This window comes from Staurois parvus, unplaced genomic scaffold, assembly GCF_062004578.1.
Source record: "Staurois parvus isolate SC_StPar_1 unplaced genomic scaffold, SC_StPar_1.0 ptg000581l, whole genome shotgun sequence".
Classification (NCBI taxonomy): Eukaryota; Metazoa; Chordata; class Amphibia; order Anura; family Ranidae; genus Staurois; species Staurois parvus.
In genome coordinates, this window is record NW_028318377.1 from 718,705 (window position 1) to 743,823 (window position 25,119).

The 25,119-nt window shown below is 42.1% G+C and overlaps 1 protein-coding gene across 4 annotated transcripts in view; it reads right to left on the minus strand.

Moving 5' to 3' along the window:
• Positions 1–25,119, minus strand: part of FGFR3 (fibroblast growth factor receptor 3) — a 166,208-nt gene that overhangs the window by 12,466 nt on the left and 128,623 nt on the right. For 2 of the 4 annotated variants that reach the window (XM_089692269.1, XM_089692267.1), the window contains exons 10-15: positions 24,664–24,809; positions 18,198–18,319; positions 17,864–17,974; positions 10,751–10,941; positions 5,275–5,397; positions 2,982–3,052 (exon numbers count right to left, since the gene is read on the minus strand). In XM_089692269.1, the coding sequence (XP_089548395.1) occupies positions 2,982–3,052; positions 5,275–5,397; positions 10,751–10,941; positions 17,864–17,974; positions 18,198–18,319; positions 24,664–24,809 (764 nt within the window). Of the gene's footprint in view, positions 1–2,981; positions 3,053–5,274; positions 5,398–10,750; positions 10,942–17,863; positions 17,975–18,197; positions 18,320–24,663; positions 24,813–25,119 lie in introns of all 4 variants that reach the window. The other 2 variants (XM_089692268.1, XM_089692266.1) reach the window with 1 other exon arrangement.

Below are 25,119 nucleotides of genomic sequence, written 5' to 3' on the forward strand. Positions count from 1 at the left end.
GACAGCTCATCCATTACCTCCAGTCCTTCTTTGTTGGAACTTCTACAGAGTTCTGAATGGAACAAATCGAATTATTCATGCACAAACTGGCGTGCTGCAATACAGCACCTCAAGGCATGAATGGAGCAAAGTGATACCGACCTTTCGAGTACAACCACCGAAAGGCGAGTCAATGAAAAATAATTAGAGATAAGACGGCTCCTGAATATTTCATTCTACAGAGGCTGGAGTGGCGAGACCACAATAACAGTTTTATGCTGACCGAGCTTCTCACAACAATGGCAGTGCAGACATATGTGAAAAAATATAATCACAGCAGAAAGCTGTGCAGAGGAAAAAGAAACGTGTTTGTCTAGAATGGCCATTCAGATGCCAGATGTCATTTTTCCAGGACTGGTTAGAAAATATGGTTGCTGGGGGTTAATACCATCATTTTTGTTCTCTTTCAGATGCAGAAACACAGAGAGCTCTGTACACCCATGATGATGCGTAGCTGTATGATGACTTTGTAGTCCTAGTTAGAGTATTGCCTATACTCAAACAAGGCCTGTCTATATACTACTGCAAACTGCTCTATGGAGGATGCCAATACATTTTTCCAATTGTGAGCTCAATTAAATTTTTCCTAGCATCGCTGTAAGTCTTCAGCATGAAATGCTCTACACCATCCCAAGATGCCCAGAGCTCTACCTTCAGAGAAAAGTTGGTGTTCTCCTAGCAACTGTAAAGTCAATCTATCCCCCTAAATCAAACATTTAGTTGCAAGGAGGCAACAGTAACTTTACTCCATAATTTTTTCTTCTGTCATTTCTACACTTGATTTGTAACCCACAAAAGGCATCAATATTGTATTGTAATGCAGTCTCTAGTTTCTGAGAATTTGTAGTCTTGGTCTTCCGATTTTTATCGGATGACTACTGTACTGGTTGACCACTTGCCCTACAGAAGATTTACCCCCTTACCTGACCAGTCCATTTTGTGCGATACGGAGCTGCATTACTTTAACTGATAATTGAGCAGTAATGCAACGCTGTACATAAATGAAGTTTATGTAATTTTTTTCCCCCACAAATAGAACTTTCTTCGGTGGTATTTGATCACCTCTGCGGTTTTTATTTTTTGCACTATAAACAAAAAGACTGACCATTTTGAAAAAAAACCCAAAAAACAATATTTTTAACTTTTTGCTATAAAACATATCCAAATTAAAAAAATAGAATGTCATAAATTTAGGCCAAAATGTATTCTGCTATATGTCTTTGCTAGAACAAATCCCAATAAGTGATTAGCTGGTTTACGTGAAAGTTATAGTGTCTACAAATGGTGGTATAGATACTGGAATTTTTTTTTTTAATATACTAGTAATGGTGGTGATCAGCGACTTATAGCGGGACTGCGGTGGGCATTCTGACACTGGGAGGGATCTGACTGTCACGGACATCTCCAGTGACACTAATACAGTGATCAGTGCTAAAAAGCACCTACACTGTACTAATGACACTGCTCAGGAAGGTGTTACCATATGGGGCGATCAAAGTGTTAACTGTGTTAGGGAGTGATTTTATTGTGTACCTTGTTGTGTTTTACTAAGCAGACCCGCTGCTTTCCATCTCTCTGCTGTGCAGAGAGATAGAAAGCAGCACGTCCATGAGGACAGGAGAGAGATCCGTTTTGTTTACACAGAGATTTCTCCTCTCCCAGCTTTGCGAGTGATTGATATCCTCAGAAGGTGATTTTGCTCCTCCACGCCGCTAGACAAATTCCTGCAGAGTCTGCCCTAGGATCCACTGGTCTAAGGTCCTAACATCATCAAGAGTGAAGCAGGGTCCAAAGCCCTGCATTAGACGTGAGGATGCCGAGGGACAAGCCACCACCGAAGCATAGGGGAGCACGGTCTACTAGGGAAGTGGAGGATTAGTAAAAGCGATTTAAGCCCCTTAGAATAAACAAGCTGTTAACCCTTGCGCATGCCCACTGCAAGTGAAAATGTAGTTAGGCTTTAATTAGCCAACATGCTTCAGCACATGGTCCTGCCCCCAGGATCATCCCTCTGAGATGTTTCACCCGATGGGCTTAATCATAGAGACTACGGTTAACAGTAGGAGGGAGGCATTAATATGCAGTCTTTTATCCCTTGTTCTTTTTGTTCACGTTTCCTTGACTCTACAAACTGTAAGCAATTTGTAGCAATTACAAATTTCTCTTCTTATTTTATCTGGTAATTTGTAGCTGGATAAAGAGTTGCGATGGATTACAATGCTTATCTAAGCAGCTGTAGAATCGCTGGTGTGCCCGGGTCATCCACAGTTGCACTGGATGACAGGAATAACTACTAAAGCGGTCCACTCTGTAACCAGCCCCAAATACTACAAATCACTTGGAATTTCTACAACGCAGACCTTTCACCAACTGAAATTCAGTTTTAACTTGGAACACATACATTAAGGAGAGCAATTTTGTAATAGCTATACATCCAATCACATGACACAAGCTTTGTGATTAAAAGCAAGACCCAACTTCAACTTCAATTGTAGTCATCAACAATTGAAATGCATTTTGGAAAGCCGTTCTCAGACAGAAAAAAATCACTCAATTTGCTAGGTTTTTAGAAGAATTAATATCCAATTCCATATTTATGCAAGTTGAAAAACACATGTACGCCAATTTTAGTGTTGAGAACGGTCTGTGCTGCTTCTCAAAAGTCAACCAAATTCAGGCCAGAAGTTGAACATAACAGAAGGAGTCTGACTACTTGTTGTGGGGAGAACACAAGCTGGTCTATGCTTTCAGGAACTTTGAAGAACAAATACAGAAGGGTTTTCTGCACCATAGGCAATTGAAACCTGCTGATGAGTTTTCATCCAGTCCCATGCTGTTTTTGATGCACTGTCTGTTCTGTAACAACAACCTTGTACTGTCTGCAGTATGCCCAGGACCAGACTGGTACATTCGTGTTTATAAAGGGCTAAGCTAATGCTTACACATCGCTCTGGTGAGTGTAGACACGGTCAAACAATGCTTCCGGAGCCATCCATTTCACAGGCAGCCGACCCTGTAATTGGAAAAACAAAAAGGACCGAACCGTCAGCACAATCTGTACAGCCAAAATGGCACCATCCCACCTTCTCCTATAATCCCTCAGCTCAGACTTTCTCTGTTGTGTACTGAACTTCTGCTGCATCATGGACAAGGAGAATAGCTGTGGATAAACACATTACAAAAGGAAGGGGAGACCACCATGTAAAAACACAAATCTATGTGATCACATCAGACTGGATAGATAGCGAATCATTCTGGATTAACAGTTATCTGTGAATAACAGAAGCTTGGATGAGGTTTGACCAGCTTCTATGAAAAAAAGTGAGTGTCTTGCACAGGGCCCGTGTCGACTGGCTTTGGGCTTGTATCGATTGACTTTTTTGGAGCATTGAACATGTATTTGAGATCAGTTTAAGTTGCTTCAAGAGGTCACCTACAGGTGTATTATCTTCAGTCAACCTGTTCCTGCTTTTGTTTGGGAATGCGTGAGATAGGAGCGAGTCCTCAGATGTGGCCCGCGGCCTCAAACCAGGGAAGCGTATGCCCATGCTCTGGGATGGTAGTTCAGCAAGCCCAGAATGTGATTAACGGGTTTGGCAACCTGCCATCCCAGAGCATCAGAGTGCATGGAGTCGGCGCCGACTCCTGTTCCAGGAGGAGTGATACCGAGTGCACTTCACCTGGGACCTTTCTAGAAACCTGGAGATTGATGCCACCAAAAGCAGGAAAAAGTAAAGAAGGTCCGTGTATTAAACATCACACACACTGCACTTTTGCAATGGGCACAATAGCACCTATAAAAAAAGGGTTATTGGGCTGCTTTCACACGGATTCTCAAGTGCAGTGCTGTGCACCTGTGGGTTATCATAGACTTTTATTACATCCTGCGGGTTTGGTGCACTTTCTGAAAGTGCAGCACACCCGCAAGATTTATTAGAAGTCTATGACTAGTGCAGATAACCTACAGGAAAGCTGCAGGTGCACTACGTTGCACCCGCGGTGTACGTAAACCACAGCGCATCAGCGTGAAAGAAGCCTTTTAGTGGGCTCAGGACAGTAAGGGCTCATAAACATTTGCTGTCTGTGGGGTGGTAAAACCCCATAAGTGATTTGGTAACCGTTAGCGGGCCACAATAAACTAAGTGTCCCTTGCTCTCCAAAAAAGGTTGTGCAACCCTGGCGTAAGATAGCCATACAAAAGGTACTCCCCCTGCAAACAATGCATGCTGGAGAATGATGTGCCTCAAGTGGACCTTTAACTGCAGTTATGTGATGGTATAAATAGCCCGGCTCTGCCTATTAGATTCTGGTCAGGGTGTAAATAGCCTAGTGAAAACAAACAGAGGACACCGACATTATCCTGGGCTCTAAAGGAAGAGAGATTCCCTCGAAATGCGTCAGCCTTGGCCTGATCCTATACCGTTCAATATAGTGCATTATCCTGGGCTCTAAAGGAAGAGAGATTCCCTCGAAATGAGTCAGCCTTGGCCTGATTCTATACGGTTCAACTCAGGCGGTACAGGGTCCATTGGGTCTCAGCAAAATCACATGTGGTGACACTTGTTGTGCGACCATATATTACAATGTTTGTGAGTATAACGTTACCGAATTTTTAATAAATTGATCCTTGGATAATGCACTAGGTGTGGTGCACTCTGTTGGACTAACCCAGTCGTCTGAGAGCAGCAAGGCCTTTCATACCTGTTGGTTTACCTTGTTTATCTACATATTCTATGTGACACTACAAGGAGAGTGGCCTTTAGTCCTTCTTACTCATGTGCAGAAGAATTTGACTATTGAATAAATAGCCTAGCTCTGCCTATTAGATTTTGGTCATGGTGTAAAGACTGCTTATTAGATGCTGGTCATATCATGATATTGGCAAACTCCCTCCTCTCCAACCCAGGTTGTATGACGCCGCTATGTGCCTGACATCCTATTACACACCAAAGGCAGCGAGGGAAGTATAAAACCAGGAGTATATGTCCAAATTGTCTAAGGCTACTCAAACAGAATAATCCCCATCTACAATACTCAGAGGATGCAGATCATGAGTGGACCAGCACCAGCTATGCTATATAGCAAATTTAGGCTGAAACTGGACATTATATTTATAGGTGCTACTCACGTAACAAATGCAATTTCAATTTATAATAGTTTTATCATTAAATTATCCATAATATCCATAAGCCTTGTTTATACAAATAATGTTTGCCAGTTTAAAAATCCACTTACATTTGTGGTCTTCTTATAGTAGTCTATGTTGTGAATGTCTCTAGCCAGCCCAAAGTCAGCAATTTTCATTACACTGTCTTCAGTAACTAGTACATTTCTGGCTGCCAGGTCTCTGTGAATACACTGCAAGAAGAAACAAAACAGTCTATAAATGGAGTGTATAACAATCTTCCACCAGAGATATTTTACAGCAAAATAATATGGGATTTTCCCCTTTAACGTAGGAAATGAAAGTGGCTTATGTAAAGCCTGATGTCACTGGTTTTCAGTCATTTTAATAAAATAGTTGGATTCTTAGTACTGAGTGACAACAAAATTCTTGATAAGGAGTGATGTCATTACTCCACCCTTTTTGCAAATATTGAGAACCCAAAAAAGTCTGCAAAGAAGCTTCTCCGCATACTGCTGTAGGGTGTATTGCATCGAACTGTTGCTTGATCCTATTGCATAAAAGCACCAGTATATATATAGTTTTAAGCAAAGGAAGGGTGAGGTGAATGTTATATTTACCTACTATGCACCTGGGCACCCCTGTTCTGCCCAATCATTATTCAAAATCCTGCTCCCTTTTATTCCTGGGCCCCAACATCCAGTATATACTGGCTTGAAGTTTAGTTAAAAGAGTTGAAATTGGAGCACACCACTGCTAAGAGGATCAAATACAACTATTCCATTAAAGGTCAAGGGTATAACTCCTAAAGTAACCAACGCGTTTTGGGGGTCTAAGTGCCCCCTTCAGCGGGGCTGGACTGGCAACAAAGTGTACAAACCAGAAGTGACCTGGAACTACAAAAGGTATTTTTTCCAGTGTGGATTAAAAATACAGGCCTAATCAGCAGCTTTTTTGGCACAAGTCCAGTTCACGTCTGGCTTGTTCACTTTTTTGCCAATCAAGCCCCAATGAAGGGGGCACTTAGACCCCTGAAACGCATTTGCTACTTTTTGAATTGTACTCCTGACCTTTAACAAAATAAAGTTGTATCTGGACCTCTTAGTGGTGTGGCGCTTCAATTTCAACTCCTTTTACATCACACCACAAGCCAAGGAGACTGTGGAGATCCTCTGGGTTGTAGAAGTCGCCTGCCCAGGAACCAGATCATTTACACCAACATTAATACCTTAACCACTTCCCGACCGGCCGTTGTATATAAACGGCCGGACGGTGGCAGTGCAGGGTCGGGTGGCCGTTTATAAACGACCTCTCCGCTTCTTGCGATCCGGTGCCCGCTGTGTCCCCTGGACACAGTGAAACACCGATCGGACGGGACCTCTGTACGAGGTCCCGATCATGTGATCACTGATTGGCCAATCAGTGATCACATGCAAAATAGTAAGCAAGATGTCACTTCTGACATCACTGCTTACTATGTGTCAAATCTGTGAATGATCACAGAGGTCACATGATACAAGGCTATTCACAACACCCTTGTACCATGTGACAAGCTGTGACCAATCACAGCTCACTCAGTAGTTCTCAATGGCTGCAAGAATGCAGACAGAGAAAGAGAAATGATCGCTTTTATATCCTATATGGGTGTGAAAGCAATCAGTGTAAAAAAAAAAGAAAAATTTCCTCACCCCCCAAAAGTAGTACAGTGTCACCATGGTGACACTGTACTGCTAGGGTGACCGTATGTAAAAAAAATAAAATAAATATAAAAAAAAAAAATGTAAAAAAAAAGTTTAAAAATTATAATTTTTGGTTATAAACTAATTTGGCTTATTTTTTTTTTTTTGTACTAAAAAGATAACGGAATAAATTTTGGCCAAGATTTATGATGAAATATTTATTTGCAAAATTTTATAAGAAAAACACTTTTTTTCTAAATTTTTGGACATTTCCATTTACATAGCAAAAAAAATAAAAATCCCAGCGGTGAATAAATACCACCAAAATAAAGTTTTATCTGTCTCAAAAAAAAAAAAAATGGTAAAAAATTCATATGGGTACAGTGTTGCATGACCACGCAATTGTCATTCAAAGTTTGATAGCGCTGAAAGCTGAAAATTGCCCTGGACAGAAAGGGGGTAAAAGTGTCCGGACTGGAAGTGGTTAAGAGAACAATACCTGTATTATAAACCTATGGGTCCAGCACTATCTTTCCACTCTCCTCAACTGAAGCTTAGGTAAGGCATAGAAAGTTGGGACCAAGCAACGGACTGAAGGGATTTGTAAAATGTGGAAAGCAGAGAGTGTGCAAAGAATGGATTAGATAAACTCAGCTGGGGTCAGTGCAAACATTTCTTCTAAGTACAAAGTACTTTACAGCTAAGCACAGGGCAGACATAAAAAGGTGCAAAATTATTGCAGCTCTGTATTCAATAATACGTATATAACCACCTTAATTTTACTTGATATCAGACTTGCAGTCCCTGTACAGCACAGCTCAGAGAATGGGGAAGGAACAGCAACACAAGGAGCCAATAAGTTGGGCTGCAGTGCAAGGATTACGCTTATAAGGAGAAGAGAGCAGAGTGACAGAGGTATGAGCTGCCTTTCCTTTCACTGTCCAGTCACAGGCTGACTAAGGGACAAGACCTTTAAATGAAAGTAAAACTGTAGCAGAGAGAAGTCTCCTCCTCTGCCAGATGACATGGACTGATGTGTTGCAGAGCTGTATAAATCTCAGACAGATGGACAGAAATACAAATCCTTAGCAGGTAATATATTTCCCTTAAAAGTATGCAATCTGTGCCTTTAGCCATTTGTTGAGAGTTCAGCCTTAAAGTGAATGTGTAAGAACAGAAATGTTGACTTTTTTTTTTCTAAGTGGTTCTAAAAAAGGCAGACTTTTTTTTTACCTTAATGCATTAAAAAAAAGGTTAAAAAAAAACCTTCTCACTGGACAGAGAGGCAGCAGCAGAAGCTTTTGGCTCCTGCTGCTGTCAATCACAGTCAGTGAGGAGAGAAGGGAGGACCGAACCACACTGTGTGTGTCAATAGAGACACAGAGCCGACTTGGGGCAAGCATGCATGAGTGCCCTCATAGCAGGAGGCTTGCTATGGGGGCATTCAGCAGGGGGGAGGAGCCAGGCATGCCTGCGGAGGACGCAAGAAGAGGAGGATCAGGCCTGCTCTGTGCAAAACCATGCACATTGGTTATACCCAAGTTGATCGATCGTTCAACTTGGGTACACATTCAGCCTTCTCATACATGGATTGAATTTCGACTGGTCCCTGCTGAACTGGCTAAGATTCGATCTGTCTATTGTTGGTTTAAGCCTAGGCCAGGGGTGCTCAACCTGTGGCCCTTGGAGCCCTCTAATGTGGCCCCCAACCTCAAACAAAGGAAGCGCATTCCAGGGGTCAGCAATCTGTTGATCGCGATCTGGGCTTGATGATTTCCCATCCCAGAGCATCAGAGTGCATCAGGTACACATACACTGAGCTTTTGCAATGGGCCTATTAGCACCTATAAAAACTTTAACAACTATTAGGCTGCTTTCACACTGATCTACGAGTGCAGCGCAGTGCACCTGCGGCTTTCTGGTGCGTTAGCTACACGGAGTATTAGACTTCTATTATATCCTGTGGGTTTGAGGCACTTTCAGAAAGCGCACCAAAGCTCCTAAGTGCCCCACACCCTCAAGATAGAATAGAAGTCTATGGCAAAGCAAAGCTAATCCACAGGAAAGCCACAGGGGCACTGCGCTGGTTTTGTGGATCACTGTGAAAGTCGCCTAATAGGGGGTTAAAAACAGTAAGGGCTCACTTACATTTGTGGTTTTGGGGGACGGTAAACCCCATAGTTGAGACATGTTTTTACCACACACTCCTGACCACTGGTGTAGCGTTAGGGGTTGTAATGGTGACCCCGCCACATTCTCCAGGGGGCCTGTGTGGCCTCCCTGTTACTTTCTGTTTTACACTTGGACAGGAGGGGTGGCAGAGAAGGCATATACAGGAACGGATCTCCTGCATTCTCCTCCAGCACCAGCTGAAATCTGACTTTTCCTCCTCTTTCCTGCCAGCATTCAGCGGCTGCAGGAGGCAAATGTTTATTATGCTATTCAAAATAAAAAAATTTAAATTCTGAAGGGACACAAGGAACAATCTAACTAGTAAAGTTACTTGGGGGCTTGAGCTTTATCAGTCATCTTAGCATCTTAAACCTAGTCCCCAAATTAGAAACCACTTTCAAAGCGATCATACGATAATCTAATCGTTAGTAAAGAGCTTTTGTCCGAAATTATACGAAAGGGACAAGCAGGAAAATTTACAGATGCCAGATCATACAATTTTCTTTTAATCAGTACAGTTTTTGTCCAAAAATACAATACATTACATCACTTCAGAATTTTTATTCTGTTGTACGAGAATTTTTGTAACTTTAGTAACCTCTCCATTTTCGATATGGAGACTGGCAAGCAAAAAAACCCAAAAAAAACCAAACAAAAAAACGGAAGATCATTCGTCCGATATTCTCATTGTATGTACAGGGTTTTAGAAGCATTATTCTCATCATGTATAAGAGGCTTTAGAAGCATTTTAGACCAGATCAGGTTTAAGTACTACAGTATTCCTCAGCAAAAATAAAAATGGAATAAAAGGGGTATTCATAATGCTACAACCAGCAAACCTGTTTTTGTATTAAGGGAAAGAAATCATCCACTTAGGCAACTTGGACAATTGTCTACAACATCTGCTGCCTCGGCAGAGTACTGCTCCTCACATACACAGACTATGTGTCAGCTAAAGGGATGCCTGTGTCTTTCATTTTCTTCCTGCTGGGTACATAGAATGAGGACAATGGAAGAACAGCTCAGGCTGCACTCTATACCTCCCCTTCCACATTAACATTGTTGTGTGCAGAGATCATTCCTGGAGAGGGCTGCCATGTTGGCAATATATGACTATGGTGGTGGCCTGTTTATCATGGGCAGCTTTCTGAAAAAAAAATATTAAGTTCTTACATCCCACTCTGCTATATGTTATTTTTACACAGCTAAGCATGTGAATCACTGGAGAACGTCTGTGAATTTTCATCTCTGCTAAAGTGGGACTACGGAATTATGGGTACCGGTCTATCAGCTACTGAGATATTCTAAACTTTCCATAGCTCCAAGCTAAAAACTCACAAGGTGCACAAGATCTGGCAGATTTACTTATCAAAAAATGTACAAAATAAACAAGTTGGATAACATTTTAATACAAGGGAATACAATGATATCTCCTTATCCTCAGCGGGCTCTTATTTATTATTCAATCTGCCCTAGTTATCAGTAGACAATGCTGGTATCCACAATCCAGAAAGTTTGACTACTGCACATAACGTCAGCAGCCTATGACTTTAGATCTACCAATTGTTTTGACAGGCAGTTTTAATTTCTTTCATGGTTTGCTCAGTTTGATTTGCACAGCATCATGACAGGTTTGGAACCAAAGTTTAATTATTGAAGATGGTCAAACTACTACAGGAACTCCGTGGTCTGTAAAATATAAAGGTAATGTCAAGTAAAAAAAACAGAAACGTACTTTTTGAGATGCCAGATATTCCATGCCCCGGGCAACTTGGTATGCGCAGGACACCAAATCCTTGAATGTCAGCTGTTCAGTGGGGATTTTACATGTGTCAAATGAATAGTCCATCCCAGGGGGGCGTCGAGCCCTTAAATATTCCCTGAGGTTCCCCTTGGATGCGTATTCAACCAAGACATAAAGAGGACCTATAGAAAGTGTATAAAAAGAACAGGTAACAGGTTACAAGTACTGTATTTCATCCAACATTCTATGTATTATACAGTGAGAATCCATCATGTCGAAATATACTTTTATATTTCAATATTTTTATTGAGAAACAAGCATATTAAAGCGTAAAACAAGATGGCAAAGAATAAAAGAGAAAAAAAAAAAAAAGGGCCCACCCGCATGGTGGAACAAGATGTAGAATCATAATCAAAACGTCGGTAGGTACATAAAAAGATTAGCAGACAATAGCATTACAATTCACATAAGAAATGTCATAGCCATCAAAACATACAGGTTTCATAGATCAATAAACAAAAATTGAATCAAAATGAACCAAAAATAACAGAGAGAAAAAAAATGTTTCAACAAATAGTAGAAAAAGAGAGGAAGAGAGACGAAAAGGAAAGTACTCTCAAGTGAAAGAGAGAAAAAAAAAAATATATAAGAGGGGGGGGGGGGGGGGTCAGCTGCCAGACACTCATGATACAGTAATATAATTAATCCAAGCATCCCAAGTCCTCTCAAATCTGGAAACATAGTCAGTGACGATACTCGTCAGTTTATCATTAACCATTATCCAGTTGAGTTTTTGTTTCACTCTATCCAGCGGGATCAAGGATTGTTTCCAACTCCTAGCTATGGTAATGCGAGCCGCCAATATGATATATAAAATTAATTTAATTGATTTTTTGGGAACATCAGAGGGTAGTATATTAAACAAGGCCACTTCCGGCGATCTACGGATATTAATTCCTGTCACTTAGTAAAGAAAATTAAATATGCGGATCCAGAACCTACTCATGACTGGACATTTCCACCAGACATGGAACATGGTACCCTCTTGACCACAGCGTCGGAAACAGCCAGATGAAACGGAAGGATACATTATGGCTAGGCGAGCAGGAACCAAATACCACCGAAGTAGCGTTTTGTAGTTAGATTCAACAAGATCAGTGTTAATCGAAATCTTCGATAGGGCATGGGCCGCAGTCCGCCAGGTATCCAAATCTAATGAACTATTTAAATCCCGTTCCCATAGAATCATGTAAGATAATTTAGTTAGGGGATCAACCAACAAAGCATAAACAATGGACAAGCGACCTCGCATCATCCCACTTGCCCCACAGGAGACCTCGAGGGAAGTAAGCGCACAAGGTTCTGTGAGTAGTCTAAGTTTTCTATCAATAAAAGAGCAAAGTTGATGGTAACGAAATATATCTCTCCACGAGGCATCCCACAAAAATTCACAAAAAATAGTGAAGAGACCGAGGGCGAACCCCATCCAAATAATCCCCAATACGTAGCAACCCCTTATTAATCCACCATTGGAACCTCGCGAAAGATAAACCCGGGGCAAACTCAGGATTACCAAACACCGGAGCCAACGGGGTATGCGGAGAGAAGAAAGGTTTACGAGCTCGCCATCTATCCCACACTGAAAATGAATAGGATAGAGTAGGACACAAAATAGGAGGGCGCAATCTACTGGGAAGCCACATAAGAGTACCAATAGCATATGGACGGCACGAAAGAGCCTCAATCCCATCCCATTGGGGGACATATCCCCTGGCCGTAGTACAAGATAGTTGTGCTATTTGGGCCGCCTGAAAGTATGCGAAAAGATTAGGGAGTCCCAAACCTCCATGCCTCTTCAAAGAAAATAAGGTAGATTTGTTCAGCCTAGGGCGCTTTCCCCTCCATACAAATCTGGAGACTGCAGCCTGTAGTAAGACTAGTTCTCGTTTGGGAATCAGAATTGGTAACGTCCTGAAATAGTATAATAATCTAGGTAGGAAGGTCATTTTAATAGAATTAATTCTACCGAACCAGGAAAGTGAAAGATCCTGCCAGGCTAATAAGTCATTTTTAAGTCGTTTGAAAAGCGGGAGATAGTTGGCCTGGTATAGCGTCGATAAAGATTTCGTAAGGAGAATCCCCAGATAGGGGAGAGAACCAGGGGCCCACTGAAAATCAAAGTTTTCCCGGCAGTAGCAAACCTCTGAATCGGGTAACGAGATATTTAAAGCAACAGTTTTAGATGAGTTAAGCGTAAGAAACCAGGCAGAGACGTTCGAGGATTAGATATGTACATAAGAACGTCGACGGCAAATAGGGCGCATTTATGAACCCTTTGACCACAGGTAACACCCGATATAGTGGAATCAGCGCGAATAGCGATCGCAAGAGGTTCCAATCGCCAACGCAAAGAGCAACGGAGAAAGAGGACATCCCTGTCTAGTTCCTCGTTCTATCGAAAAAGGGACTGATTTATGTCCACGAATGGAAACTTGAGCTGACGGAGTAGAATAGAAGGCCCGCAACAGCGTTGTAAAATAAGGGCCAAACCCAAACCTGTCCAACGTTCTAAACAAATACAGTGGAACCTCAACTTACGAGTTTAATTTGTTCCGTGGCCGAGCTCGTAACTCAAAATGCTCGCTCGTTAAATCAATTTTCCCCATAAGAAATAATGGAAACGGCCGTAATCCGTTCCAACCCTCAAAATGGCACCTCATATTTTTCATTTTTCTTGTTATTTCATAAGGAAAAAATCTTTTTACATAACTATTATATAAAAACAAAATAGAAAGAAAATATGAAGATATAATAAGGTTGTATACAATTTACTTACCTTGGAGATGATTTTTGTTTTCGCTTAATTCTCATCACTCTCTTCACTTTCACTAGTTCTTGGCCTTTTTGCCACACTTTGCTCACTTCGAGCTGAAGGCCTTTTCTTAAGAAACATGTCTAAGGAAGTCTGTTTCATTCTCCCCTTGAGAATGTTTCTGAAACGACGTAGGCACGTGTCGTTGAAAAGCTCTGTCGCACGACTCGTTGCAATTTTTTCAGGATGGTACTTTTCAACAAAACCTGCCACCCTCTCCCACATTGCCAAAATATCCTTGAGGTCTTTTGTACTGATTATCTCTGGCTCTGTCTCCTCTCCCTCCGAAGTAGCTTCAGTTAATGCTTCTGTGTGCCGTTGCTCTTGTAACTCCTTTAACTCGTCAGTCGTAAGTTCCTCGGAGTGCTCCTCAACGAGTTCCTCGATGTCTCTTTCATCCACCTCCAGACCTATAGTCTTGCCAATGGACACGATCTCTTCCTCCACTGGCTCCTCTTCTTCCTCAATCTCAAGCCCTTCAAAATCTCTTTCAGCCACATTTTCAGGCCACAGCTTCTTCCAAGCAGAGGTCAAGGTCCTTTTCGTAACCCCCTGCCAGGCAATATCGATGATTTTGAGGCCTATTGCTATGTTAAAATGCTCCTTCCAAAACTCTCGAAGGGTGAGGTTTGTGTTCTCCGTCACCTCAAAGCAACGGCGAAACAGGTGCTTGGTGTAGAGTTTCTTGAAAATTGATATTACCTGTTGGTCCATTGGCTGGAGGATAGGGGTGGTGTTTGGAGGAAGGTAGAGAACCTTCACAAAATTATACTCATCAAGTATTTCTTCCTTGATCTGTGGTGGATGTGCAGGAGCATTGTCGAGGACGAGAAGGGCTCGCAGGGGCAGGTTGTTGTTCTTCAAATATTTCTTCACCGAAGGACCAAACACAAGGTTTACCCAGTCGATAAAGAACTGCCTGGTGACCCACGCCTTAGGGTTTGCCCTCCACATAACATGGAGTTTCTCCTTTATTATCTTGTGTGCTTTAAAGGCTCTGGGGTTCTCCGAATGGTATACGAGTAGCGGCTTTATTTTGCAGTCGCCACTCGTATTGGCACACAGGGCGAGGGTCAACCTATCCTTCATAGGTTTGTGTCCTGGCATCCTCTTCTCCTCTTCGGTGATGTATGTTCTCCTCGGCATCTTCTTCCAGAACAGCCCTGTCTCGTCACAGTTGAAGATTTGCTGGGGGATGTATCCTTCTTCCTCGACGAATTCTGCGAAAGTTTTCACGAACTCCTCTGCTGCCTTTACATCAGCACTTGCTGCCTCACCATGCCTAACAACGGAGTGAATCCCCGTCCTTTTCTTAAAATTATCAAACCAGCCCCGACTGGCTTTAAAGGATTCCTCCTCCATTGAAGTGCCTGGGGTTTGCTGTTGTAAATCTGAAAAAATACTGCGTGCCTTCTCGCAGATTATTCCCTCGGTGACGGTATCTCCAGCAAGTTGTTTTTCCGTCAGCCACACCAACAGCAGATTCTCCATCTTCTAATGCACATCTGTACGGCGCTTTGAAATAATCTTGACACCTTTGGCTGGCTTAATTTTCTTTAGGGACTCCTTCTGTTTTAAGATGGTGCAGATCGTTGACGTTGTACGGTCGTGGTGCTTGGCCAGTTCCTTTACTCGCATGCCTTGCTCATGCTTCTCGACGATTTCAAGCTTTATTTCGAGGGACATCATCCTCCTCTTCTCGGTACTCGCACTACCACTTGCTTTCTTTGGTGCCATGGTTACAACAACGTTAGAAGTTGGGATTTCAATCACGTGTAGACAGCGAGAGAGAGAGAAAGGCTCGGAGATGGGATGCTGTGACTCATACCCTCTGAGCTGCGTGCGCCTTGAAAATATACACTTAGAGCTGCGCACGCCTCGAACTCGTATCTTAAAATTCTGCTCGCGTGCCGAAGCAAAAAATCGTCTGAGCGACTGCTCGTATCTCGGAAAACTCGCACGTTAGTTCGCTCGTAGGTTGAGGTTCCACTGTAGTCCCAGGACAGACTGTCGAATGCGAAATATACTTTTAAATGTTATTATAGATGAAGGATGCCCAGCTGATGTTTTTGGTATTCCACATTCAATTCAATGGCCACTTTGTGGTAGCTACAGTGCTTCAAAAACATGCTCAATGTGCACACACAGGCTATTGTATGTCAAAGAATATGGAGAAAGTCTGAAACAACCTAATGGTCCCATGTTTGGGCCAGCCCTGATTTTTGAAGCTGGCAAATATAGGTGAAGAGAATGACCAGGAAGGAAAATATGGTCTTGTGAGAGCCACAATCAAGAGCCCGTATGGTTCTCACATGATCCAACCTTTCACTAATCTCCAGATATATGGCTACTTGACATTCATGCAATGCCCTATGCCAAATATTGCGCCGGTCAAGGTGCTCTGGTAAATCTGGTGTCTCACAGCACTATAAGGGTGCAGGCTGTCTTATGCTTAATCCAGAAAGCAGTAAATTATGAGGAGACACCGCACACCACTAGCTCAACTGGTGAAGAGAAATGTGAACAGCCTCAGCCACAAGTTCCTCCAGAGCACCACCCCTGATTCATTTTGACCCGCCCATCAGGGGGCATAAGCATAGAGATGAGGGAATGGAGCAAGACAATCCTATTTATACCTCATCAGCCACTCGTAAAACATTAAAATAATTGTGCAAGTAACATATGGAAACAGTGCTGTGCCATTGTCATGAATGGCCAAATCTGATACAGATCAAGCAGCCTTCAAGATGGCAGAGTGTGTCGTTGCACTTTAGAGAAAGCTTTCAACAATTTAAAAAAAACTCCATTCTAATGGCTTTCCGTGAACTGATACACTGTATACAAACAAGGCCTACAGCGTGACTACTTCCTCTGTGCTTCGGCGACAGGTGCACTTTAGCCTAAAGATAGACATCTGTTGTGGAGCACAGTTTTCGATCAGTAATACTTTATGTTTTTGTCCCAGATTTGTCTATTAGATGCAGTATACTTCCAGCTGGTCTAGTATTAGGATACAGCGAGTACAGAATGTATCCAGGCTAATCATTCGGCACATTGTTTATGAGTTGGTCTGAGTATTTGGTTTGCTGGGAAGAGGATGGCTAGGTTCTCTGTACAGGACTATTCTAACTTGTACATCGATAGAGCCTTGGCAGCCAGACACCTTGTTCTGCCACATCTTTCCCATAGTCTGTGCCTCATCATGAAGCAGCTGCTGCTCATACAAGGTAATTTATTACCCATGTTATTTTTAAAACCCAGGATGTCCTTTATTACGCATCATTTATTGAAAATACTAAGCAGAGTGCCTCTAATGAGTGGAGATGGCCTCGCTTTTAGTACAGGAAGAGGCCCGTGTGAAGGGAGAAGGTCATTTACTTAAGTACTTTTTCAGACAACAAAACCTTCCATTTTTACAGCAAACATACCTAGTGAGTTGTGTAAACAGATCCTCAGATTATGTTCTCCTGGAGCAAAATTGCACGCTCAACCATCGTATGTTTTTAAACCAGTGTTAGAAAAACCAGCTTCAAACTAACAGTGTTTGCTATAACTACAGCTCGATTTGGCTCCAGCCCCATTACTGTATATGTTTCAACAACCATTTTGTTTAGATTAAACAGATTAAGGCTAGCCATACATGCAAAGATTCCTCCATCCACCCTAAAGAGCGTGGAAGGATCAACCTCCCCTGTCAGCTATTGTATTCAGACAGTTGGCACCCACGAATCTGCATAACTCAATAGTTACTGCATCCAATTAATTAAATAAAAAAATCAACTGACCCAGGTGGTAAATTTCCAGCCAAACAGTAAATCCTATTCAAAGATTGTCAAGCTGGGTAGTGCCAACAAATCTAATGGAAATTAGTGGAAGACATTGACAAGAGGCAATCTGCAGTAGATCTCCTATTAATGTATGGAAAGGTTCACAGGTTAAGATTACTATCTATTTATCCCCCACTCCCATGTTGGAGTTACAAATTAAAATGTTTCATCAAATACAATATGCCATTTGCCATACACCATAATCCTGCAAGCAGGTGTAGACAAATGATTGTACAATTCAGGGTCAAGCCAATATATCTACAAGCCAGCTTGCAATATTTAGAAGCAAAGGAAACATCTGCTCCAATACACAAGGAAAGTTCAAAAAAGGTTGGCTCTATTTTTATTCTATATATGGCTCCTGGGATTTTACATCATAATGTTCTCTTTATAACACATACATACCATCTTGTGTACAGGCTCCTAGCAAGTTTATTATATTTTTATGCTTCCCGATCATCTTCATCATTTCCATTTCAGACACTAGGTCTGAGAGGTCTTTATCTGTGGCATCATCTGTACAACAGGGGAATGGGGCATTAATAGCACGTTATCCATTGAAAGATACTAAGCAGTAAACATTTGTGTGGTGTAAATGAGGGAAATAATGTAATCATTTGCTACAACTACCAACTGCAAAATACTAATAAGAGTCCATCACAAAACAATAAAAAAAAAAAAGATACACAGCTATTTTCAAGTACCAAAAACAGCAATAATCTGAATGTAAGGAATTTACCTTTTAACATCTTCACTGCTACAGTACATGCTTTATTCGGCTTATCCTTATCAATGCCAATAGCTTCTGCCATCACTACTTGGCCAAAGCATCCTTCACCCAATGGTTTTCCCAATGTCAGCCTAGAAGGATGAAAACAAATAAGTAATTTAGAACATAATTTAATAATATAACTCATTTAGCATGACCAGCCTTCACTGTGTATATTGTGAGCCTCTGTGTAACCTTTGATGGGCGTGTTAGAAGCTTTATGTGCAATGATGAGAAAATTAATCATTCACAAAATCTCCAATGTATTTTATTTAAAGCTGGACTGTGGGCACAAACATAAATATATTCCTCAATAGTGTTGGGCTGAATGTTTGAGTCAAACCTAGGTTCGACTCGAACATTGACTGTTCGTGTGTTCGCTGAACAATGCACTGCGCACTCACAGTGTGAGTGCGCACTCACTGCGCACTCACACACAAATTTGTCTGGCATTTTTTGCTGGCTGATGGCTAAAAAAAGAGTGGGAAATTTGAGTGGAGAGTTTACTTTTGACTGCTGGTGCTTGTAGTTGTTTTATCTTCTTCTTTGGGTCTTGCTAAAAGCTTTTACTTTTTTAAATGTCTTTTTCTATCACTTTTTAAATAGCATTTTTTTTTTCTTCCTTTGCTTGTCTTCCTTCAGTCTGCTAATTAAGGGGAGGGGTTAATTGGTCACAGGTCCTATATAACTTGCTGTAGAGCTCACTTTGAGCTTGCCTGTATTCTGCTTGTTGGATCTTTGACTAAGTGGACATTTGATACGTGGAGTTAAAAAACCGGAGTGGAAAACAGGAGATTATAACAGGAGTCCACTAACCTGTAAGTGACAACTGATATTTCCTATTAATATTGTAACTGGGATAATGTGTGCTAGCAGGGTAGAAGGTAGAATGGAGCAACAGCTCCAAGATGAATACGCTGCGACAGATGTGAGCGGGTTGCCCTTCTGGAAACTTGCGTTAGAGATCTGGAGGAGCAAGTTGCAACACTGGGCAGAACCAACAACCTTGAAAGGGGTCTTCTGCTCTCTGAGCAGGTAGCTAATGGGATTAATGTGGAGGGCAGAGGGACTAATCAGGATTATCAGGTAGGAAGATGGGTTACTGTAACATGAGGGAGTGATAAGGGCTCACAGAAAAGGAAGGCTGGCTCTGGGTTTGTGCACCCGAACAGATTTGCCAAGTTGGGTGAAGATGTGGGGGTGGCAAGCACAGGGGTGGCAGCCCTGGATGTCACTGCTATCCCTAACAGTCGGGAGGGCAGACCATCTGGGAGGAGTGGTGAGGGTAGTGCAGGAATGTCTAGACAGCTGGTAGTAGTAGGGGATTCTATAATCAGAAGGACTGAAAGAATAATTTGTTGCCAGGATTGCCTCAACCGAATGGTTTGCGGTCTCCCTGGTGCCAGGGTTTGGCATGTGGTGGACCGGGTTGATAAATTACTGGGAGGGGCTGGGCATGACCTAGCTGTCTTGGTCCATGTTGGAACCAATGACAGAAGGTGAAGGCTCCTTAAGAATCAATTTAAAGAACTAGGCTGCAATTTGAAGGGAAGGACCTCCAAGGTGATATTCTCTGAAATATTACCTGTGCCATGCAGAACTCAGGAAAGACAGGGGGAGATTAGAGAACTTAATGAATGGCTGAAGACCTGGTGTGAGGGAAGGATTTGGCTTTCTAGAGCACTGGGCTGACTTTTCATTGGGGTACAACCTATATGCTAGAGATGATTGCACCTAAATGGAAGGGGTCTGCTGTTCTGGGGAAGAGGTTTATGGGAAGGCAGGAGGATTATTTAAACTAGGAACGAGGAGGAAGGGAGAATTAGATTATAACAGGGTAGACAGATCAGACAGGGGTCAGTACTTATTGGTGGGTGGAATGTGGAAAGATGGGGGGAGGGCTATGGCAGATAAGAAGGTTCCCATGTTACAAACAACCAGTGGAATTGGTACCATTTGTATGAAAATAAAAAATATGCAAAATACGTGTGAACAAGGTGTCAATGAATTAAAGTGTTTGTTCACCAATGCCAGAAGTCTGTCAAGCAAAATAAGGGAGATGGAAGCTTTAGTGCATGAAGAGAACTATGATTTAATTGGTAATAGTGAATCTTGGCTTCATTCTTCACATGACTGGGCCATTAATATTCCTGGTTATGTTCTCTCTCGGAGACAGGTTAAATAGGAAAGGTGGTGGTGTCTGTCTCTATGTGAGAAGTGATCTTAGAGCGAGTGTGAAAGAGGACCTAGTTGATGGAGAGTGTGATGAGGCTGAAGCATTATGGATGAAACTGCACATGGGGGTACGTACTACAAAGGTAATCATTGGAGTTTGCTATAGGCCTCCCAGTGTTAATGAGGAGGTGGAAACTCAGCTCCTTGCACAGATCGAAAGGGCTGCAAGGGCTGGGACAGTAATAATAATGGGGAATTTTAACTACCCAGAAATTGACTGGAATAATGGTACTGCAGGAAAAGTTAAATGGCAAAAATGTTTAAACCTATTACAGGACAATTTTATGGTACAGTTCATAGAGGCCCCAACTAGGAATGATGCTCTGCTGGACCTAGTAATCTCAAACCATGCAGAGCTTATTACGAATGTCCATATAAAAACATCTGGGTAGCAGTGACCATAATATGATATAATTTGTTAGCATTGTTTAAGAGAGCTAATTTCCCAAGGCTGAGAGCTGCTCTCCAAGACTTAGACTGGGAGGGAATATTGGCATTGATGAACACAACACATAAATGGGAGTTCTTCAAAAAGACTGTATGTGAATACACTGCAAAATATATTCCCATCGGCAACAAGTATAAAAGGCTAAAAATCAAACCTATGTGGCTTACGGCCAAAGTTAAAAAAAAGCTATAGATAATCAGAAAAGAGCTTTTAATAAATATAAAAATGAAGGAACGCTATCATCTTTTAAACATTACAAAGAATATAACAGAATATGCAAAAAGGAAATAAAGGTCGCAAAAATTGAAAACGAACGACAGATTTCAAGAGATAGCAGGACAAACCCCCCCCAAAAATTCTTCAACTATATTAATAGTAAAAAGCTCCGGTCCGAGCATGTAGGCCCTTTACAAAATAATCTAGAGTGGGTGACTGGGGACAAAGAAGGCAAATTTGTTAAATACCTTCTTCAGCTCTGTGTATACAAAGAAGCATGGCGGAGCTCTTGTCCATAATGGGCATGGTATTAACACAGCTCCAGATGATCCACATTGGCTCACAATTGATATGATCCAAAAATATTTAGACAGAATAAAGGTGAATAAAGCACCTGGACCGGATGGCATACATCCACGGGTCCTTAAAGAATTGAGCTCTGTCATTTCAAAGCCATTGCTTCTAATTTTTGGGGACTCTTTAATGACTGGCTTAGTACCACTGGATTGGCGTAAGGCCAATGTGCTGCCAATATTTAAAAAAGGTCAAAATCTTTACCAAGTAATTATAGACCTGTTAGTTTAACTTCTATGGTTGGGAAGATACTGGAAAGCTTAATAAAAGAACACATAGATAAGTTCTTGCTAGAAAAAAATATTTTAAGCAACACACAGCATGGATTCATGAAAGACAGAAGTTGTCAAACAAATCTGATTTATTTTTGCAAGGAGGTGAGCAAAACCTTGGACAGAGGGGTGGAGGTGGACGTGGTATACTTGAAATTTGCAAAAGCGTTTGACGCAGTTCCCCACACACGACTAATGTGTAAGGTAAAGTCTACGGGATTGGAAAACTCCGTATGTAAATGGATAGAAAACTGGCTAAAAGATCGTATTCAGAGAGAAGTGGTTAATGATTCATACACTGAATGGTCTAGGGTTGTCAGTGGTGTACCCCAAGGTTCAGTGTTGGGATCCTTACTTTTTAATATATTTATAAATGATATAAGGTCTGGGATCAAAAATACAAATGTCAGTCTTTGCAGATGACAGCAAGCTGTGCAGTGGAATAACGTCCTTACAGGATGTCTTCAACTTACAAGCCGACCTCAGTGCACTGTGTAATTGGGCAACTATGTGGCAAATGAGGTTTAATGTTGATAAATGTAATGTTCTGCACTTGGAGGCTAAGAATATGCATGCATCATACATACTGGGGGGGGGGGGGGGGTACAATTAGAGGAATCAATGGTGGAGAAGGATCTGGGAGTTCTGGTAGATCACAAGCTAAATAATGGCATGCAATGTCAAGCTGCAGTTTCTAAAGTGAGCAAAATCCTCTCTTGTATTAAAAGAGGTATAGGGGAGGGAGAGGGAGAGGGAGGGAGAGGGAGAGGGAGAGGGAGGGAGGAAGAGAGGGAGAGAGAGAGGGAGAGAGAGAGGGAGAGAGAGAGGGAGAGGGAGAGAGGGAGAGGGGGAGAGAGGGGGAGAGGGGGAGAGGGGGGGAGAGGGGGGAGAGGGGGAGAGGGGGAGAGGGGGGGAGAGGGGGAGAGGGGGAGAGGGGGGGAGAGGGGGAGAGGGGGGGAGAGGGGGAGAGGGAGAGAGATCATTTTACCCCGGTACAAATTAGTAATGCCTCATCTGGAACATGCAGTTCAGTTTTGGGCACCAATTCAAAAAAAGAACATTGGGGAACTGGAGAAAGTACAGAGAAGGGCAACCAAACTGATGAGACATGGAGGAGCTCAGCTATGAGGAAAGATTAGAGGAACTGAATTTATTCTCTCTTGAGAAGAGGAGATTAAGGGGGTATATGATCAACATGTATAAATATATCAGTGGTTCATATAGATACACAGAATATAACAGGATACTAACAGTTATAGGTAATGTTGATCCAGGGAATATCTGATTTCCTCTCGGTGGATCAGGAAGGAATTTTTTCCCTGCAGGAGCAAATTGGATCATGCTTTGCTGGGTTTTTTAACTTCCTCTGGATCAACTGTGGGTATAGGATTATAACTTTTTTTTTTTTTTTTAATGATTGAACTGGATGGACTTTTGTCTTTTTTCAGCCAGACTATGTATCTATGTGATTGGTCGAAGCAATGCACCTAACCACAGGTCAGGTGAAATGCTTTGGCCAATCACAGCACAGGATGATGCCACAAGGAGGTGAGGTGAATCCCACACCCTTGTGACGTCATGACAGTATTTAAGGACCATCATTGAGGTGCAGCTCAGACGGCAGGAGCCAGCATCATGAGTGGAGTGGATTTTTTCCCTATTTCGGGTTGCATCAGCGGCGGGCATTGTGGTTGGAGATACTTCAGGGGACATTTTTTTATTTATTTTAATAAAGGACTTGTCAAAGTCAGTCTCTTGACTTTTTTTACCGCATACTCATTCACATAGGAGGGGGGGAGGCCGGGATCTGGGGCATTCAAGATTACGATAAGCCCCCTGCCTGCAGACCCCCACAACCACCGGCCAGGGTTGTGGGGAAGAGCCCCCCTTGCCAAAAAGCACCCCCCTCCATGTTTAGGGCATGTGGCCTGGTATGGTTCAGGAGGGGGAGGGAGTAGTTTCACTACTAAAATACCACATGACTTAATAATATAACTCATGCAGTATTTTAGTAACTGAGCAGTAACTTACCCCATACTCAGACGCGGTAAGATAACGCTCAGTAAATTGTTCATGTTCGTGGTTGAACATTCTGTAGGTTCGAATGTTCGACCGCGAACCGAATAGGGGGGTGTTCAGCCCATCACTAATCCTCAATAGTCACAAAGAATATACATTCACTATAAGTGAAGCAAATGTCTTTGCAAACCCAGATATTACTCTATATAAAAGTAGTGGGGGCATCATTAGAGTGCTACATAGCCTGTACAGAGAGCAGCAGGTCAGCCTTCGGAAAACTACAAGGGGGCAGACACAAGACCTGCATAAGGAGTGAGAACAGCAGTGACCGGTCTGCATTACACAGAACTCCTGCACATAGGTAAAATGTTGGATTATTGCACAGATCTGGAAGGAATGTACAAAGAACATCAAGACTCAAGAATACACATACTCTAAATTTAAAGGATAAGTTCAACTTAAAAAAAAAAAAAAAAAAAAAAAATACATGCACATTTTCTGCAGGCAAAAAAGGAACATTTATTTTTCTAAGGAGCCTATAAAGCATTGCCCCATGATCAGCAGATCATGGGTGCAATGCCAAGATCCTACAGACTGTCTATGTAGCTGTCAGCCGGGCAGGCAGTCACTGAATGACAGGAAGATCAGTGAACTACCACAGAGCTCATCTACACCCAAGTAGTTAACTGAGAACTGAAAGCCGTCAGCTGCAATGGATGATGATACTTGAGGTTCATTCATTCACAGAACTCTAAGAATGAATGATGCTGCCATGTGGACGAATCCCCGAACGGCCACACTCTTTAAATTGTGACAGAGACTTTTGGTTATTTTTATTTATGTTTAACAGTTTCATTCCTTAAAATATTTTCACTGCCAAAACGACACTCACCGACTCCTTGGCAGCTCCCACTTAGGATCCGTGGGCAGCCCAAGCTCGGAAACATTGGCCAACATGGTCCCATCAGTGGAGGACAGATGAGTTATTCTCACCAGTGGGGTGTTGGAATTCATCGAAGAGTTGGATTCCAGAGACACCTGCTTAAGTAGAGCAAATAAAAAAGTGTATTATTGCTGACTGCTATGGTAATGGGAATAAATAACTATAAAAAGGTTTATAAGTGAATAAGAAAAGCAGAAGAGAGTTTGTGGAGGTCTTCACTGGGCAAGAAGGGGTTTAAAGGTTCTTGTACTTTCCAAGCATCTCACTGCCATCTAAATGCAAATTGCATAAACTCATTAGCATTTCTTCCCTGGCTGGGAATACATTTAAATGTCATTACTATCATTCTAATGAACACCGCAGCATGTTTGGGGAATTGTGCACCTCCAAGGTTACCGGGAAGAC